At 36.8% G+C, this 21400-nt stretch overlaps 1 protein-coding gene across 16 annotated transcripts in view; it reads right to left on the bottom strand.

Moving 5' to 3' along the window:
* The window catches only part of ERC1 (ELKS/RAB6-interacting/CAST family member 1), a 140114-nt gene that overhangs the window by 30343 nt on the left and 88371 nt on the right, over window positions 1-21400 (bottom strand). For all 16 annotated transcript variants that reach the window (XM_039356299.1, XM_039356915.1, XM_039356134.1 and 13 more), the window contains one exon: window positions 6968-7112. In XM_039356299.1, coding sequence (XP_039212233.1) covers window positions 6968-7112 — 145 coding nt within the window. The remainder of the gene's footprint in view (window positions 1-6967; window positions 7113-21400) is intronic.

Raw genomic sequence — 21400 nt, 5'->3', positions numbered from 1 at the left:
AGCACTGGTCATTCACCATTGCCTTCCTTCTTTAGAACCAAGAATTCCATGCTGACTTTAATTTTATTCATGTCTTCAGTAACTCAGGAAATCAGGGCAGTCTTAGCCACCTTCTGGCTTAACATCTAGATCCTATTCTTCCTCGAACACAACCTTTCAGTACCTAAAAATACCTAGGTATTTTCTTAATGCTGCTAATTATTTGTACTTTAATTAATACAATGAAACAATGAAGCAATAAAGTCTCTCAAATGAGCCAAAAACTATAAGGAAACCATTTTGTTTGATGGCCTCTTGTCCAGACACATCAACTTGTCACAAGTTGGGGCAAAACAAAATAAAATAGCCCAGCCTGCCTTGCCTGCTAGCTATGTATAATAGAATAATTACTTTATGATCCTATTGGGGATTGAATGACAGTAACTTTCAACAATATCTGAAAGATATTTTTGCAATTGGCAAAAGATAGATTTTAGATTTTTAATTACACTTCCTTTTATTACATTTACATTCAGAAGAATCACAGCCTAAGCCAGGGGTAGGCAACCTTGGCTCTTTTATGACTCGTGGACTTCAACTCCCAGAATTCCTGAGCCAGCCAAGCTGAAGTTGAAGTCCACGAGTCATAAAAGAGTCAAGATTGCCTACCCCTGGCCTAAGCCATTGACAAGATGCTTCTGAATCCCAACTTCATCAAACACCAATTCGTTATTTATCGTTAATTACATGTCTGCATGTCATAATATATATGGACAGGGTAAGAAGTTGTTTGGAAGAAATGGAAGTTACTTTTTATGTCACTCCCTTCATTCATCCTTTTCCTGAAACTACCGAGGATGAAAAAATATCTTTTCTTGCCAATTTTATTTCTGTTTATCCTGCATTTGCTCTGACCCGCAGAAATGACTGCTGCAGAGGCCAAACTAACTTCATTTTGCACAATCCCAGCTGGTATCAGTTTCTATGTAACTTTCTGCTATAACAGTATCCTGGACTGGATCATTATATAAATTGACCACACACTACTACTCACTCAAAAAGAAAAAAAGAAAAAGAAAAAGAAAGAAAGATTGTAGAAAAATAAGAGAATACATACATAGTCTACAGGAATGGAGGAAAAAAAAACTCCCCCAAAGAGAAATATGACCCCTTTTTTTTCATTTATGTGTCCCTCTCTCATCAAAGATGATGGTATTGCTATAGGTCAGCCAGTTCAGTTAAAGAAATATTACAAATCATAGACAGAAGCAGAAAAGTAAGAGAAGAGGAGGTAATAGAAAAAAGCTGCAAACTTTAGTTTGATTTATTGATAATTGGAGGTTTTGAGGGAGAACCAGGAAAGCCAAAAGTTTATAAAATCCCATTGGTATCATAATAGACAGAGGAACTAATATAGGAAGGAGAAATCAGGTTTTAAAGCGGAAACAAACGTATCAGTATTTTGCAGCAGTTTAAACATCTGGAAAGAATAAGAAAGAACAGATAATCAAGAAGAAGTTGATCTGAATCCAGTTTTTCCAAGTCAGATTCTTCTAAATCTGGTGTGAGGCTGAAACTTAAGCAAACAGTTTTTGAGATACAGAAACAAACAACGTAAAATAGAACATCTTCAAATTTTAACTAATACATATTTGTATATTCTTGGGAAATAAGAATTATTAACCTCAGAATTTGGCAGAAGTTAAGCATCCTGGTTTTCAGAATTAAAGATAAAGATGAGGGAGATTTAGTGTCAGACTTGGCCATACTGATAAGAGAACACCAATCTGAGAAATTACTAAAGCATATTAAATGTTGTTAAAAGCAGTCTTGTTTAGCATCATGCTACAAAAACAAAATGTTTTGGGCAAAGCAAATTTTTTTACATATATCTTAAAAAGTCCTATCAGATTGCATAGCATGACCCTCATGAAAGAATGTGCTACAGTTGAAAAATAACTTCTCTGAAATTATCAACTGAGTTCTGAGTAGAGGACAGTAGAACTTATAACTTGTCCAGAATGAGTATTCTTGATATTGGATGTAATGCTGAATTGTAAGGATACCAAACGATCTAAAACCAAAAGAAACAATGTTAAGAGAGGCTACACTGTAAAAGAATTGCTTTATGGCAACCTTCATGCCACTGGTTTGGGAATGAAATTTAAATCCAACACTTTGGGAAGGAACCTCATTGAGAAAATGTACATTAAATTTCCAGGTTACAACAGCATACCAAAATAGTGTATCACATCCTCAGAACTTCTACATACTGGATATATAGGTTGCATCACCTAGTTTGGGTAATGAAACGTCAGCAACAAAACAACCAAGCTCAGAAAACACCGAGGACCCCTGATTTCACACTGAGCTATCAATATTCTTCCTTATTTGTATCAACTTTGAAATTACAGATAGTCTTCAATTTAACAACCATTCATTTTATGATGGTTTGAAGTTACAACAGCCTCAGAAAAAGTGACTTATGACCCAAAGACTCAAAGTTACAACCAATGCACAATCCCTGCCATCACATGATCGTAATTTGGGAGTTTGGCAACTGGCTTCCATTTATGGTGGTTGCACTGTCCGGCAGCCAAGATGGTGACTTGCAACCATCTCAGTGAGCTTCCAACAAGCAAAGTCAATTAGGTAAGCTGGATCTACTTAAGGACCATGTGATTTGCTTAATGACCAGGTTGACAGTAACCATAAAACTGGGTTTGGTCATGTGATGACTTGCTTAACTGTGTTGCTTAGCATCTATTGTGGTTGTAAGTTGAAGACTATTTGCATTAGGTATGAAAGTATTGAAAGAAAAATAGTGACACTGTCTAAAAATAATGGGGGATCATAAGATACCGTAAAACAACTCATGCTTTTGGAGCAGATTAAATGAACCTATGTGAAACTGGTATATACATATTGTGCAGATGCAGTCCTCCTGATCAGAAACATTTATTTCTTACATTAAAATTAAATTTGGTAGACTACAAATTGAGTTAACTGTAATTCTGCTTCCAGAGCAGAGTTTTATTTGCTTGAGTGCTCATGCTGTTAAATTTCTTCCCTTGGCAGATCATATGTGTCTTCTTATATATGTTACCAAGTGGAAACCTTTTATTTGAGATGCATTACTATTATAATGGCCTGTAAAATATATACACTGATTTAAACCAGGTATGTATACTCACACAGAAATGGTACTCTCAAAAACAGATGTGACCAAAATAATTATTTATTTACTATGCTTATATACTACCATATGAATCTAAATGACCTATAATGGTTTACAAAATGATAAAAAATCCCAATTAAACTCAAAGAGGAAATATAAAATATAAATTAAAAATTCAAATCAACAGGATAATAATTAGCACAAACATCAACTCTGCTGATTATTCTAATTTCCAAAGTCATTGCGAAACAGTTTTGTCTTGGAAGTCTTATGGAATGGGCCAGGGTTAGATATCAAAGGAAAATTGTTCCTGAGGTTGAAAAATGTCTTGGAAAAAGCCTGACTTTGGGTCTCCACCCATCTTACCTACTATACATAAAAAAGAGAAAAAAACCACAAGTGGGACAAGCATATAGGTTAATTCTTGTAGAGTAGACATGTCAAACACAAGGCCCGGGGGCCAGATGCGGCCCGTGACGTGTTTTCATGTGGTCCGTGAAGCCATCCTGGAAACAGTGAGGGAATGGCCCCCGCTGCCTTGGCCCCAGCCGCCTGGGAGCCAATGTACAATTTTGTGGTGGCCATCTATGCTGAAACGCATTCAGTTTTAGCTCCACAAGGCCGTCTGGAAACAGCAAGGGACCAGCCCCAGCCGCATCGGCCCCGCCCCTGGGTGCGCGCTGGGGAAGTGTCACCCTTTGTGAGGAATGAAGAAATGCACCATCGCATGGAAGTGGCCAGCAAATGGCCCTCGCATATTTCACATATCCGGCTTAATGGGCTCCGGGGGAGGGGTTTCAGCAGGATCTTCCAGTGGACGATGCCTTGGCGCTTGCCCTGATCCCACCCCCTTCTGCCAGACACCCTCAGATCTGTCCCACTCCTGCCCAGGCCCCCACAGGCACCCTTGATGCGAACAATGTAGAGCTGCCATGCCCACCCAGCAGGCCACACCCACTCCAGCCACACCCACCCAGTAGGCCATGCCCACCCTGGCCACACCCACCCGACTGACGCAGCCCTCAATGAAATTGAGTTTGACACCCCTGTTGTAGAGTACCCCAGAAAAGACCTTGCAGAAGGAATGCAAAGGCTAATGGGAAAATAGGAAATAAGCAAGAGAGAGCAAGGAAGCAAGCAACCCTGGGAAGAAATGAGAAATATAAAAATGAAACTTAATATTGCCCCACCTTGACCGCCTACAATTCTAGGCTTTCAAGATTCTATTATTATAGATAACCTACATCAATAAAGTAGAATGCCAGTAGTTCTTGTAAAGTCTGTCTCATCTGGCCTACTTCAGAAAGCTGACAATTCTACAGGGAGGAAGTGGTCTTCTAGAAACAAAGCCACATTCAGCTCTGCGGATTAAAAACAACATTTTGAAGGATGCCTGGAAATTTACTGGCCACCAATGTGTTTATCGAGGATCTAGTCAGATAAACTCCAGCATATAAATATCTTCTTGGGAATCAAACTTTTCTTTACTGATAATTATGTAAGTCAAAAATATAAAATATTAGTTTCTTTTTCAGAAGAGAAATTAAGTTTTTATCCATAAGCTGTGGTTCTTTCATTCTTGCTCAAAACCTGTGTATTTGAACTTGACTGTGCATCAAATTACTACTCTATTTCTTCCTAGGCTTTCTTACTACTATAAAAGCTCTCTGAATGTCAATAAACATGTTGAAGGTGGAAACCACAGCTTTTTCCTAATTTATTTTTAATAATTTATTTTCTGTACTAATTTTATAATGCTGCTCAACTCAAACAAGGAAACTCGGGGGGAGAGGGAATATAAGACTTTGTGATAGAAATCTAAACCGCTAAAGGTATCACAGGAAAATCAATTTGCACTGGCTTCTGTCATTATTAATCTGTAGAACAGCAGATTACACTTTAAATTGCCATAAAGCGTAACAGAAATATATTGTGACACATGTTTGATAGATAAATTATATATAATTACAGTAATTCAAACTATTTGGAGTTATTAACACACATAAGCAGAGCTCAGTTATGATTTATAACTTAAGTAATACTGTCTTATACTGATCAAATATCTGGACTTGTTGTTGTTATTGTTAATTGCAAAGTTGTGTCCAACCCATCGCGACCCCATGGACAACGCTCCTCCAGGTCCTCCTGTCCTCTACCATCTTCTGGAGTCCATTTAAGTTCACACCTACTGCTTCAGTGACTCCATCCAGCCATCTCATTCTCTGTCGTCCCCTTCTTCTATTGCCCTCAATCTTTCCCAGCATTAGGCCCTTCTCCAGTGAGTCCTTCCTTCTCAATAGGTGGCCAAAGTATTTGAGTTTCAACTTCATCTGGACTTGTTAGATCACATTATTTTCCTGAAGCAGTCCTATTTGTTCTTCAAACCTATAAGGAAACAGTTTCCCAATCTATATTCTGTCATGAACCAGCTGAGAAGATAGGGCCACCTATGTTTTGGGAAAGGATTGTAGTAGTTACTGTGAAGTGACAATTACATTTTACCTTTTAAGATATAATGCATAAAAATGATAAAAGTTCATCTGCAAAAAGCGATTAGAAGGGTTCTAAAATCAATTAAAAACAACAAAGGGAAAATAATGTCTTCAAAATACCAAGAATATCAAATATCTTATAAATACAACAGAAGGACTTAAGGGAACTAAAAATCTTAAAAAGAATAAAAGGGATGTTCACACTAAATATAGTATATTAGGCCCCCAATGGTTCTTTCTGCCAAGGATATTTCACAAATAATGGACTCTTACTAAAAAGGCCCCTTCACAATTAGCCATATGCTGTGTAACATCCCACAAGCAAGGATAACGCAATGCAGTTGTTGGGTAACACAAAAAGCAGAAAAGATAAACACTCCTCATTATTAAGCCTGTTAATCCGGCAACCATGTATTACTTTCTTTCCATAAAAATACTAATAAGAGTCTGTTCATCTTTCCAAGATGACTATCACAAACCTAGCTCAGGAGCATAATCCGTATAAAACAGAGCAAAAGAAAAAGAAAATAGAAAAGCAACCTTTGGTCCTCACTGTAATGGCAGGAAAGCCTTCTGAGTAAATTCTCTGCTAACCAGTGGCGGGATTTAGCCGGTTCGCACCGTTTTGGCAGAACCGATACCTAACTTTTTGTTGAGTTTGGCGAACCGGTTACAATAAATCTGCGAGGCATATTGTGCTGGGGACACTGCCGCAACGAGGCATGTCGCACCAGTGATGACGTTAATGTGGCACGCTTTGCACCGGTGATGACATCAATGTGGCGCGCCGGTGATGACGACAAACAGAACCAGTTGTTAAATTATTTGAATCTCACCACTGCTGCTAACTATAGTAGAAACTGAAAAAAGAACACCTCGCCCTTTGGTATAGTGGTGTTTCCTTTTTCTGAGAAATTTAAAAAGCACAAGTCATCTAGAGCAGGGGTCCCCAACCCCTGATCCGTGGACCAGTACCGGGTCACAGCATGCCAGAAAGCAGTCCGCGCGAACAAGGAAAGCCCCATCTGTGGGATGCAGGCATTACATAAAACCATGCCCCCTCCGGTCCGCGGAAAAACCTTTCTCCACGGAACCGGTCCCTGATGCCCAAAAGGCTGGGGATCTCTGATCTAGAGCAATGTTTCTCAAACTTGAGCATTTTAAGATGTGTGGACTTCAACTCCCAAATTTCCAACTCCCCTCGTAAAATGGCTAAGGTTAAGATATTCTGCTCCAGAAGAAAGAGGTGCTGGAGGAAGCAGGAATCAAGAGCATTTGCTTCTGATAAGCTAAAAGCCTTGGAGCACTGTAAAAGTACCTGTTGTTTCAGCTGCTGAACCAAGCGGTCTTTTTCACGTTTTAATCCAGCGACTTCCTCTTGAGTTTTTTTCTTAGAGGACGAAAGCTCCAGGAGAGCAATGTTGGCATCTTTTTCACTAATGGCAGCTAGAAGGGCTTCTTGTCTGGGGAAAAAAAGAGAAAAGAAAAAAGAACTGAGTACCTTCATTCACCCTGTTTATAATTTAAAGCTCTAGTTCCAAAACTATACACACAAGCAATACAAATCACTTAAACTTTTTTTTTTTAAAAAAAACAAAAACAAATAATTTTGCAGGTTCCAGATTTTAAATATTTTCAATAACTTTTTAATATTTCAAATCCTTATCTTGTTGCTGAGAACCAGATGATTGCTGTATTACAGATCTAGTTCATTATCTGAATATTTACTACAAATTATAATTAGTGTCTGTCATAAGAGGCAACAGTAATACCCAACTAGATATTTTTCACTTATAAATAAGGTTGGAATTATATGAAAACTTAGACATGAATTATTTCTGGATTAAAAAAAAAACGATTTAAGAATCACCTCCACATTTCTGGAAAAACTATCTAGATATTGATGAAGTCTGAACTCCCTGTAGAGTCTCTAAGGGAGTCTCCTCAAATGTGTAACCAATACTACAAAGACATCCCAGATATGATTTTATAGACTGGGTCTCTTACTTAAAGATATGTCAAGGGTCAAGACCATGTGTTGGTTATATTTCTATTATTCCCACAGTGCAATGACGTGAAAAAAATTCAATGGCCTGAGGTCAGAACAGTCCACTCATAAAATGATTTATGGGCCCAGAGCTCATTCCTCAGGTCTATGGATTTTATTGCAAAATAAACCTCAGAACAAGATACAATTTCCTGTCTGAATGAACAGCTTTTACATCAGGACACCTGGACAGCCTTCAATTATTTAAGTGAAATAATAGGTCTGAATCATACTGGTACAACTTGTTACTGGAGTTCACATCCTATAGCTGCTAACTTTTAAAATATTCTATATAACCATCAAGTAGACTGGCAAACATTTAATACTAAAATTAAGAATACCTGTATGTTGGGCCTATTATCAAGATAGTAGAGAAAAATTGTGTCACAAAAAATGTCCTTTGGCTGCTGTTAATTTGACATTTTAAAACTGTGCTTTAAAACTGTTAAATCAATACAAGAGAATATTCTTGCTCTTAAGATAAGCTCTTGATTGCTGTGCAGCACATATATATATATATTTTCATAAGGATATGCTTCACTATTCTCACATACAGGATATAAATCCATAGCTCCAACCTTTTCTGTTTGTGTGTGTTCATGCAGGCGCACACATGCTCATGTGTGCACCCACTAAAGAGAGCTACATTTATTGTGGTAAAATGCAATATGTAAGTAAATGTGACAATTTATTAGAAAGGGTTAGAGCTTTTAATTTCTCTTAATATATATGTGATTCCTATAAGCCATAAATCATGTTAAAACATTTAAATGGTTTATTTATAAGCTTGTCAAGATCTCAGTTAGAACGTAGCAGTATATATAAAGGAAAATATTTGGAATTACCGTGATAAATTATTGTAAGTACTGATCAAAATTGGCAATAATTTAGAAAGCAAAAAATACTAATACAAGTACTATTCCCCAAACCCTTTTTGCAGCCCAAATCCTATTACCAGGCTCTTGTAGCCAGGACTGATGCATTCTTAGATAGCAATACTGAAAAACCAAATCCATCATTGTGAGTCACTTAAATGCATCAATATCATTAAAATATAATATTTATTGCAGCCTTCCATTAGTTTGAGTTGAGCTCATTTAGTAAAATCCTAAAACAAAAAAATGTTTCCAGGAAACCATAGTATATACATATTCATAATTCTTTGGAAATTAACATTAATGATGGAGTAAATTTTCTCAATCTACCAAAAAGAAACAGTATACAGCAACAACACGCACACATTAAATTTGTTGTAGCATGTAACTTTATTACAAGGACTAGCTCTCTAAGGGATCAATCTTAATACATTTCATGTGGTGCCAGTGTTTCTTAGTAAGATAATTGCTTTTTCATCTGATTGCAGAAGTATTCTCAAAGGACCAACAGACATTTTTCTCCTTCCTACAAGTTCACAGGAGAATGATGCATGCTTTAACAGAGATCATGCTGATTTTTTTCTCCCTGGACACAGGTTAAGAGGTTAACTGAAAAACAGAGTAACATATTCTTGAAAGCAAGAATTAAATTCTGGAGGGCAATAAAGATTAAAAGTCTATGAACACCATGACAAGAAAGTTTTTCTTTTTTTTAAGACAAAAAAGGGAAAGTTTTAATCACTGAATTTTCCAAAAGAGATTTCATATGACCAAGAAGTTTTAATTACAAGTGCCATATTTCCTGTCAACCTGTGTGAGATAGAGGGATGAATTAGTATTTACACAACTAGCAAGCCCAAGAGTGATTATTTCTGGTGTTTGGTGGCTTGTTACACTGCTTTCGCATATTGAGATTGTTTTAGGTGTTACGACTAACAGTTTCTTTCAATAATGGTGGAGAACAAATGGATGGTGAATGCTGAAACCCATGGATCACCTGAGCAAACAAGTTGTTCCAACAATAAAGACTGGTGACAGCTGTTGTGTACATAACCTCAGGTACATTTTTAACTTGTGAAATCAAGAACGGTACTTATGGAAATAAATTTGGTTCAACTGATAGGGGCAGCTACTTGTTGGAGGGTAGGATGCTCCTATCACAGACTTTACTACAGAGGCAGTCTAAGGTTACTATGTGATAGTTCTCGTTCTTCTCCCAAAGTCTATAGGCAACCATTGAGACATGTTTGATCGGAATCAAGCACTTTTTTTTTTGTCTCAAAGCCTGTTTGTATAAAAGTACATCAACTTCATAGTTACTATTCATAAGGGATCCCCTAAAGAGCTGTAAAATCTGCCTTCAGCCAGCTGCTGTAATTGCTGTCTGTCAAAACAGAACTGTTTTCTTACTAAACATTTCAAAGCGCCCAGAGTTTGGTTGATTAGTTTGAAGGTGGGCGGGTGATGGGAAGGGTGAATGAGGGACAGAGTAAGACTGATGGCCTGTGGACACTGAACTTTTATTTAGTTAAAGTACCCCAGAGAGACACTAACATTACAGCTGAGAAAAAAATCTTGCCTGTTCTAGCAGAACAAGCAAGCTACAGAAAGGAATTGTTACAAATAATGTCTGGGTTCCTGATATGGGAAGCATTAAAGAAGTTCACATATAAGCAAACAACATACCAAACAGAATCATTGATATTGCTGCTCACGAAATATGTAACTGTCGAAATGAAGAAATCCCTTTTAGCACACAGAAAAGTTTTTTTCCCCATTAACTTTTCTGCAACAGTAAAAGGTTTTTGATCCCAAAGCAGCATCACAAAGTAGAATGGTTGTTGTTTAGCCACTATTTAAAAAAACATGAGGATTAATATTTTAATGGCTAAAATGAAGGACCTTTAATACCTGTCACTGAAAATAATAAATGATTTAAAAAAGAACAGAGGAGAAAGTTGATGTCATGATCAAAAGTATAGTCTAAAAATAATGGCAATTACATTTTTATTAGCTGTTAGCCAAATGTAACTATTATGCTTCACTTCAATCATCCTTAACAAAGGCTTTGTCACATTCAGGTATGAACTGCATTAAATACAAACTGTTATATTCACATAAGACTCTTCCTCCTCTCTTTTTATTTTAATTGAACCAGAATTTGGCAAGATATAAATAAACGATTCATAGGAGACTGATATAAACAGGAATTAATAACTGTTAGCCATAGTGCAGCCTCCATTTCATCAGTATCTAACACCCATTTTCTGAACGCAAGTATCACTTTGTACCTATGGATCTCAAATAAGTAACAGGTTCTTAAATCCATTCTCAAATTGTGAGCAACATAAAGTGTTGTGTTGGATTGCAGTAAGACAAAGGTAGAAGTCTGAAAGAAGGAAATGACCGTTAGCCCTGGAAACCTAGATCTCTCTAGACTAGAGGATATTTAAATTACAAAGACACTATGTTGTCCAGGGTAAGGGATTTTTTGCCTCTTCTTCCACCATTACAAGCCCACCTTTACATATGTTGGAAGCTGTTGTTTTGCTTTTGAACTATAAAATATCTGAAAGGCATATATAAAGCAGTTAAGTCCAAATATGGCACATGCAAGACCAAGTTTGTTTTGGAGGTAAAAAGTTCATTCAAATGAAATGCTTCTAGCAAAGGTGTGTTAATTTTGTCTGGAAACACCCATGAAAGTTACAACCAGACATTCCATCTTAGTCCCCAGCACTAACTGTACAGTGCAGCTATAAGGTGTTGTGGCTATTTACTCTAAAAATAGCTTATACATCAAAGCTTTTCTGGTAATTGGGAGTTAGACATACAAATACTACATACTTTTAACTCCCAATTACAGGAAAAAAGTTTATTCCTTCCTTCCTTATGTTATATCTGAGCAAATTAGAGGTTTTTAAAAAGCTTCATGCTATGGGGGGAAATGGGGGGCATGAGGTCATAGCAAGAGAGATATACCTGCCATGTCTGCATGTCCCTCTGTAGCAGTGCTTCTCAATTATTTTCTGTTATGCCCCCCTAGGAAGAAGAAAATATTTCGCGCCCCCCACGCGACTGTAAACATTTTTTTTCTGTACAGAGGACCGATTTCCGGGTCTAAAAGTCACACGGGCGGGTTTGGCCAATCAGGATAGAGCATCATGTCTATCCAATCGGGTCCTTTGCATGTGTCACGTGCGTTGGCGGTCATGTTGTCCTCCGCGTTGGGCTGCCGACAGTATTTGCCGAGGTCAAACGAGCCCCCCTTTACGGAGCCTCGTGCCCCCCCTGGGGGGCGCGCCCCACTATTTGAGAAGCACTGCTCTATAGCAAGGAATCTCTTAAAATTTCTCTGTTAGCACTCAGGAACTTTTTTTTTTTTAATTCTGAGTGCTGCATGTTGGGAAATGACAATGGATAAGTAAAGTATTTTTAAACATAGTTTCTTAATTTCCATTGTAAAACATATTTGAATGTTTAATCTCTTTATATAATGAATGCTTCACTTTAATTAGTATTTCTCAGGTTTCTATTTCTCAGGCAATGCTCTTGATTTATCTTACAATATTCACTCATTTCCAAGCATGACCTCGATAAAAACGTCATCTGTTTAGTAGGCCCATCTGTTAAAATGGTATTAAGATTTTGTTTGAAGAAATTGCGACAGAACTTAAGACTTATATACCGCTCTATACTTCTCTACTACGCATAATCACCTTGCCTCTCTTCTTGCCTTGAAAAAATAATTTCCTTCTATTTCTGCTCCCTTAGTTTAGGGTAGGGTTTACCTCAGTTTAATTTTTTAATCTGCTTTGGAAGACAAATCAAAAGATAATAAAAGCAACTTTAACAAAAGAGTAATAGACAAATGACAAAGCAAATGACCTTCTGACAACTACAACACATTAAATTGAAATTGAAAACACCTACATAGTTTTAATATAGGGCAATGTTCCAACAGGAAACAAGCAGAACAGAACTGATGACTTTTTATTAAACAGTTAGGAAAACTGTGCAGAGTGTATTTTCCGCAATTCTTTCCAGTCCCTTAAAAAGAATTCTGCTCTGTGTCACCTGAACAAGGAGGGGATAGATAGATAGATAGAGATAGATAGATAGATAGATGGATGGATGGATGAATAACCTTTATTGTCATTTTTTACTGTGGACACAATGGCACACATTAAAAATGAAATTTAATTGCTTGCTCTCCAAGTGTACACATACATAACACACATTTAAACATAATATATACAACATATTTATACACCCACACCCTTACATATAAGTAACATATAAATATTATAAATATTAATCTGTGGAATAATGGATGAGTTGATAACCCTCCTGAAATACTGCCATAGGAAAGCATTGGAATTTTTAAATCTGCCTTCCCAAACAGGTGCAGCATATTTTCAAGCAAAATGTACCTTTTGTTGGTTTTCTCCCATCACACTATATTTGATACTACTTTGTTCTGTTTTTGGAGAGTTAGCCTGCTAATGCAGGGGTCCCCAACCTTGGCAACTTTAAGACTCGTGGACTTCAACTCCCCGAATTCCCCAGTCAGTCATGCTGACATCCACAGGTCTTAAAGTTGCCAAGGGTGGAGACCCCTGTGCTAATGGATAGGCAGATAGAGTTGCTTTGCATAATTTCTTTCCAACATTCTTTTTGGTTGGATGGAATAAATGAGATTATAAACAAAATCTCAAAACTATACGGTTGAAATAATTCAAAATACAGGCAGTCCTAAACAACAGTTCATTTAGTGACCATTCAAAGTTAAAACAGCACTGAAAAAAGTGACTTATGACTGTTTTTCACATGACTATGGCAGCATTCCCAGGGTCATGTGATCAAAATTCAGACACTTGGCAACTGACTCATATTTATGACGGGTGCAGTATCCCTTTTGTGACCTTCTGACAAGCAAAGTCAATGAGGAAGCCAGATTCACTTTACTAACTTAACAACAGTGAATCACTTAACAACTATGGCAAGAAAGGTTGTAAAATGGGACAACATTCAATTAATAACTGTCTCACTTAGGAATAGAAATTTTGGGCTCAGTTGTGGTCGTAAATCGAGGATTACCTCTACTACTAGTTTCTCTTATGATAGTATTCTTTTTCCCCCAGTTTCACAGGCTAAATATAGCTTCTCCCTTAAGTGTTTACAACAATCAAATATGAGTCCGACTTTCATTCAAACTCTTAATTTAATATCTGAAGATGTTTATTGAATGTTAGAAATATCAATAGGATAGCTCCCTAATATAACTTTTAAATTAGATTTTATCCACGTTTTCCTACCTGACGAGTATGATTAATAGAAACTTTAAAAGGTATTTTAAAAATAGCAGGTATGATTTCCAGATTGTATACTTATCAGATCAAGACTGTCTGGTAAATTCCATTTCTAACTTTAATATGCCACTCCTTATAAATGAAGGAAGTTGAGAACCATTTTATGGGCTACCTATAAATATTTCTCTCAGCAAGTGGCTGACCTTGTCTTGGCTTGGAAGCTATACCAGTTGGGCCTCTTGAATGAGACCCCTCCAGGGAATTTTGGGGTTACAGACTAAGAAAAAGCAAAAAACAATAACAACAAAAAACTCCAACACCAACACCTCAATGAAGGAAATTACAGACTTTTCTATAGTTGCTAGAAAATTACACGGACATATCTATAAACTTGAAGCAGCTTTTATTTTTACAGAGGGTTTAGAACTCAATTTCTGTGGTTTTTTTTTAAAAAAGCTACTTTAATAGGAATTATATTAAAAGTGAATAGGAATCATATTAAAAGTGCTTGTCTGGATTAACTTGCCCAAAACAAAACAAAACAAAAAAACAAAAACAAACTAGAAGCCAAAAAATAAACAAGTCATAGTTTTTTTTCATTTGTGTAAAATAGAATAAGGGGAAAATTAACCTCAAAATGTATTATATTTGTTGGAGGTTATTAAAAAAAATCCCCCAATTTAGTCATGAATTATGTTTAGATTTGTAGATGACCACGATGGAGTAGAGCAGTGTTTCCCAAACTTGACAATTTTAAGGCATGAGGACTTCAACTCCTAGAATTCCACAGCCAGCAACGCTGGCTGTGGAATTCTGGGAGTTGAAGTCCACATGCCTTAAAATTGTCAAGTTTGGGAAACACTGGAGTAGAGCTTTGAATGGAACAGCCAGCAATATTCTGAGCTGCTCCCTAACTGTTTCTCCTATACTACATTTGGTTCTGTTCTGCTTTCAGAGAGTTATCTTGCTATTGGAGTTCCTTTACACACTGAAAATTCTTTCCAAGATTTCATTGGGTTAGAATTGATAGAAAGAACTGCTAAATTACAAACACAATAGATCTGAATCGATTTTGCAGCTATATCATTGGATTTAAAACATTGCAATTGCTGCAAAAAATTGAATAGCTATGGATTTTGAATAGCTGACTGTGGCCATAGGAAAAGCTTTGATTCTTCAAAAGAGGTGGAAAATAAAATGCCATTACTTATTCTGAAATTCTGCCAGAGTAATACTTGCCTTTACAGTTAGAGTTAAAGAAATCAATTTCATAACATCATCATCTTATAAAGCAGATTATCTTGATTTAAGATTAATGTGTCACTATTCCTTTTTTTCCAGTATCTTCTATGCTTCTCATTTATCCTATAATTTCACTAGGTTAGCCCTGGAAAACTGAAGACAATTGTCTTACTTTTTGACAATTCCTTTCTACCTTTGCAACTCCTATTCAGTATTACCGTACAATATTAAGAGCAATTTATGGCAAGTATTGCTGGAAATATTGCTGGAAAAAGAAGATGAAATAAATCTCACTTTGCAAGTGACACTTTGCTCTCTGCCCTTGCTATTCAACTGAACCCCTTCTTTGCTACCTAATGTTAGCCTCTCTTATTTGTCACATTTGGTTGCATGAAAAATCAAATTAACAACTTTTACAGCTTCTGATGTCTAAAATAAATTAGCTAGAAACTCAAACTCAATGTACAGTGTACCAAGTGAAACCAAAGTTTTATTTAGAAACATTGAAGTGACCCATGATCACATGACTATGATTTATAATGGGCTTTTTTGTCATTTTCCGATAGAAAACAGTAAAAACTGTCCATTGGATATGCTGGATTCACTTAATAACCGTGTGATTTGCTTTATGGCAATTGTAAAATGATCCTACAATTGAGTCAGTCATATGATGCCTTGACTTATGATCACAATAATTTATGACCAAAATACTGGGCTCCATTATGGTTTCAAGTCAATCGATTGATCGATCGATCTATATCTATCTATCTATCTATCTATCTATCTATCTATCTATCTATCTATCTATCTATCTATCTATCTATCCATCCATCCATCCATCTTCATACATACATATAATTTCAGTTGTATGAAAATCAGTGGGGAGAACAGCTTGGAGCTCCAGATCCAATTTATTATGCTGTAGCTGAGATTCTCGGAGAGAGATGCTTAAGGGCTCTGCTGCCATCTTCCCTTCTCCCTTTCAGTGTTGTTGCTGCTGCTGTTATTGATATTCCAAAAAGATTAGTAATTGTGGTATGTTATCAGTGCACGTTAGAGCATCAGGAATTTGTTTTTTTTTAAAATCTGAAATAGAATATCAGGTACACATAATCAGAGAGAGCATACTTGAATGAAGTCTTTACGCCTGGAAATATGCTGTAATATTTCATTTAATATAACAATATTTTCATTTCCTACTGCCTCTTCTAAATTAGTGAGAAAATCATTGTTGCTGGCAAATACGACTGATTCTGAAGTGAGAAGCCATATAATTCTCTAAAAATAAAATGCAGAATGCAAGGTAATGGAAAATGTGGACACCATTACACCCTCCCCTTAATATAGGGAAGGAATTCAGTTGAAAGTTTTGAAGTACGTGAAACAAAATAGAAAAACCTCAGCAACAAGAAATTAGAGAACACACTACAATGGCAGATCATAACTGTGTGGCAAAAAAGAGGAAGAGACCATATTTTAAATCATGAGGAAAAATGAGTTCAGTGAATATGATCTGATATGTACTTTCCAAATCAATACAAACCCAGAACTATCCCTTTTCATCTCAGGCTTCACACCTAGTTTTGGTAATAAATCACAGACAGTTAATTCAGATCTCAGCTGGGCTTGGCAGAAGACTCCCAGAAAAACAACTCAGCTAGATTAGAATCTTTACTGCAGTCAAGAATGAAGCCTCAACATGAACAAATGACCCCTGTTGCAATGCAAAGAAGTCAGAAATCTACGCTTCAGAACACAGGTTAAGCTCTGAGCTTCTTCCTCCTGTATGTCCGGCTGTGAACAGGCAAGAATGAATAGCACACTGATTCTCAGAACCTTTATTAGCTTAACTGTAAATCAATTCAATAAGGTAGCATAAACAGAGATAACACATACACTAGAGGTTGTAAATCTGGCAAGGGTATGTTTGCAGCAGAGAGAAGCCTTGCCTGTGTGCTGTAGCAGAGAGAGGGGATAGCTGAAGAGAGACTGCCAGGGATGTTAGTCATAAATTCCAAAATCTGGTCTGGCGGAGCTCAAATAGACCACTTTAGGAGTCAAAAAGCAGCCATCATCCCCAAAGTACGGGGCCACTGGGAACTAGAACCTCAGAAACAATGAAAAGCAAGTCAGAAAGTGAGTCTGACCTGAAAGTGTCAACTGCTTCCTTTCTCTTTCCGGTTGTGGGTAGCTGGAGAATATAATGCCATTTCTTGCACTTCCATTTTTTAAAAAAATTCAGATGAAGCATTTCCTCTTTTTTGCTTCCTTTTTCAGGCTTCTTTCCCTCTATTTCCTGATTAAGAATAGAGGAAAGGGGAATGTTGATTTTTTTCTGTTTCTCAGAATTCTCCCTCACATCTTCAGTGGGAGCAGGTCCTCTCTCATTTGTGCAAAGTGCCCCCCCATTTCTCTTCAAACAATGTCCCCTCCCATTTAGAACTGCTAGCAGGTGCAGAACCTGATAAGAATAGCTAGTCAGCTAGCTTAAGCATTAAAGAGTCCTTCCAATATTCCAATATTCAAGTACCAAAAGTTCTTGCACAGCTATGCACGAAGGACCAAAAGAAAACTGCAGGACCAGGAGGAACTTATAGCAAACTGGATGTGTTTTCAGTATGTCTGACAGCTGAATGTGAAAAACCACAGCACTGATCCCTACTATTACACAGAATGGTCCAATAAACAGGGCATCCATTTTTTTGGATGTGGAGGAAATAAATCTGTAAGAAAGTTAGATGTAATTTCAACAGTAAAAAGGGAGCCTTTTTATGATGGTCAGCATCATAGGTTCCTTGGAATAATGCAGCTAAGAGGGGACTGAGAAAGCAGCTACACATTTCTGGAGGAAATTGAAAACCTCCAGAACATGGGCAGAAGTTGCCTTAACCATGGCTAATAGCTGTAGATGGTATGAAATTGTAACATCTGGATGGAGACACGAACTAAGTTTATTATTAGCAAAGTAAAGTGCAGGTAACAGACTAGTCTGGTTAATCTACCACTAGTGTAATGACTCACGAGTAACAAATATATTACTCCGATATGGCATTTATTCTCTCCATTTCTCCAGCTGCCTATGAATGATGGAAGATGACAGATGGAATTTATAGCCAATAGTTGAAATAGAGCTTTCCAGAAAGATTGTGACCCATTGTCTAAAACCATGTCTGATCAATATGTTGAATAAACAGGCAAGTTGTCTTTGGGTGGAATGAGGGCCAAGCAGAGAATTAAATTGGTCATTTTAAAAAAGAGATGAACTAACATCAGAATGGCATGCAGGCCTTTTCATGTGTAGGTCGATTATAAAATCCAAGGAAATTTACCCAAGGCTACGGAGAAGGGAGGAGATGAAAAAATACAGATTACTTGTCAAGCTTGTATAATGATAAGGATACCATGAAGAAACAGATTTTGATATTTGCTCTGACCTGAAACCATTAAAAGTCAGAGAAGGAGATGGATCATTTTAATAACTCCAAAAAGCCCACTTAGTTTAGAGCTGTACCACTTCTCCCCTCAAGGAAGGACATATAGGCCTTCCCGAAAATCATCTACCATGTATGGGTCCTGCTTTTATTTAGTCCAATTTCAATAATTTAAGAACTCTCCCTTTTTGTATTAACATTGTCTTCCTCTTCTATTTTTTAGAATCCTTTTTCCTATCTACTTTCTGTCTTTCATTACCTACTATCTTACTTCTACATTTTGGCTTCTTGGTTTCTGTAAGCTTACTCTAATTTGCTATGTTTTTACTGTAACATAACTTTATAGTAATTTAAATTCTACTATACAATGTTTTATATCTATAAGTATCTATACTTTATCCTATATTATTTCTATGTTGTTCTACTCTCTTCCACACACTGTTAACCTAAGCCAGATCAGTTGCTTGTAGAAAAGGTGATGGTTTAGTCTGGACCATGGACTGTTCTCAGGTGTCATGCAACTGCTTGTTAGAGTCACCACTCAACTGTTGCCCTGGGAGAGACTCATGACTTGGCTTTCTGGGGAGTAGAGAGTGTGGTGCTTTGGAGATTCCTGCCCTTTTTGCCATCTACCGTGAGTTGGTTTACTGTTTCTAGGTCTTCAGGCTGCTCTGATTTCACTACTAACATCCTAGACCTTCTTTATCAGCGGCTAGTACCATGGGCTCCCAGTTGGCTTCCAACTCCTTGATTCTTCTCTGTCAGCATCCTTGACTTCTACTAACAACAGCATCTCGGGACAGGGTGCTCAGGTACTACCACTCCCTCATTCATTCTGTCAGCAACTTCCATTGTCTTCTATGACACACTGTCTCTTGTGCATCAGTTTTGTCATGCTCCATTGTAATTCTGGAGTTCATTATTTCCTGTTCTTCTCTGCTGTTCATTCTGATGCAATCACCGACATGTGTTCAATGTGGCAGAGCCCTTTTTAAAAGGCCAACTTGTCTCAGCCCATGGGCAGGTCTACAAATTTTCTCCATCATAGAGAAATAGTTTAGAACTTTGTTTAATTGGTCAGCTGAATTCTTTATTTACTTGAGCTCAAATCCTCAGTTAACAGCTGAAATTTAACTGTACGTTGCTACAGTGAGTTATTTATTTTTGTAATCAATTACATAATTTACATCAATTTAATAATTGATAATCAATTTAATAATTTATTAGATTACTAAAGCTACCACATTTTAAAATACATCTAAATGTAATTTAGAGCCTACTCACAATGAAAGTAAAGAATTTCAATGTTGTGAAGTTAGACTGAAATGTACATACAGTTATAGATCCATAAGCAGGAAATGTAAGTGAAATTTGATGTTTATTAGGTAGAAACTTGGCCAGACTGAAATGGTTAATTATACTAGCAACTCTCAGCAAGCTTTCCTCTCATGCATACTTATAAAGAAAAAAAAAAAGGGGGGGGGGAAGAGAAAGAAAAGCAATTTCTGAGCAGATAATTACTTGGCAGTATTCAACCTATAATCAAGTTTAAAAACAGCACACTCTGGTTTCCTTGAAATATGTCACGGGAAGCAAAATATGAAGGGTCTCTGAAAGCTTGGCAATAATTTATGAAATAAACTTCTGGAGTGCTGACAAATTCTTTTAATTAAGAGTCATCTGTTTTCCCTAATTCTTCTTCTAAATATGTAGTTTTCCTCTTTTTTCTCCCTTCAAGCTAGGCCACAGGCATACTGCGTGCCTACCTTGCACTGAAAGTAATAGGGCAATAGGTATTGGTGAAAGTCCATCTTTGGTTTAAAAATTAATCTAAAGCTGAAAGTTGCTTTCTTCAGATGACAACTATACACTCCCATTTATGAACTTGCAATTTGTGAACCCCTACTTGCTACTTGAGAATCATCTACATGCCCTATCCAACAAAATATGACATCTTAGAAAGCCATAAATAAAATTACCTCGGTACTCATTATTAATTGGTTCTGGGAGGTGCAATGAATACCAAAAATGATGAGTACCAAGCAATTTTTCCCATAAGGAATAATGTAATGAGTCATAAGGCAGCCATAAGTTTTAGCTTGTGCGTTGAGTACCAAACAAACAATGAGTACCAGGACAAAATTTTCACATCAAAATGCACTGACTGCCAAATTCGATGAGTTTTGAAGTAGCTGAGTACCAAGGTACCACTGTACAGTTTTATGCTAGCAACAAGGAAATGATACTACTACTCAATGAAAGCAGTACTAACTAGTAAATGAAAGTAAGCACAGGTTTTGCACATATTATATACCTGTGAATATAATACTAACATTTGCAGTAAAAAAAGGCAAAACAGATTTTTTTAATTCTGTAAAGAGCAAATGGATATGGGAAAATGCATTTAGATGTTGGGAAGCCCTGGTAAGGTGTAAGGTTTAGGTCATAGCTATAAGAAACTAATAATTACAAATATAAACTTATAAAACCCTGGTGCATAAAACACCAGATTTATCTGTAGTTGAAAAGAAGAAAGTGTGGACAATTGGTGTGGCATTACCATGGGATAGTAGAATAGAAGACAAAGAAATGGAGAAGGTGACGAACTATCAAGATCTGAAAATTGAAGTTGAAAGATTATGGCATTCATTGGCTGCGATGGTCCCAAGTGGTTATTGACACACTGGGTGCCATATCAAAAAGCCTTGGATGGCACTTAGAAAATATGCACGTTGATAACATTTCCATCTGTCAATTACAAAAAACGCCACAATGCTTGAATCAACACACATACTATGCCGATACATTATGACCTCCTAGATTCTTGGGAAAAACTCCATGCGA

This window comes from Crotalus tigris, unplaced genomic scaffold, assembly GCF_016545835.1.
Source record: "Crotalus tigris isolate CLP2741 ecotype Arizona unplaced genomic scaffold, ASM1654583v1 scf7180000017541.2806704, whole genome shotgun sequence".
Lineage (NCBI taxonomy): Eukaryota > Metazoa > Chordata > Lepidosauria > Squamata > Viperidae > Crotalus > Crotalus tigris.
This window is presented reverse-complemented; position numbering and strand designations above follow the sequence as displayed.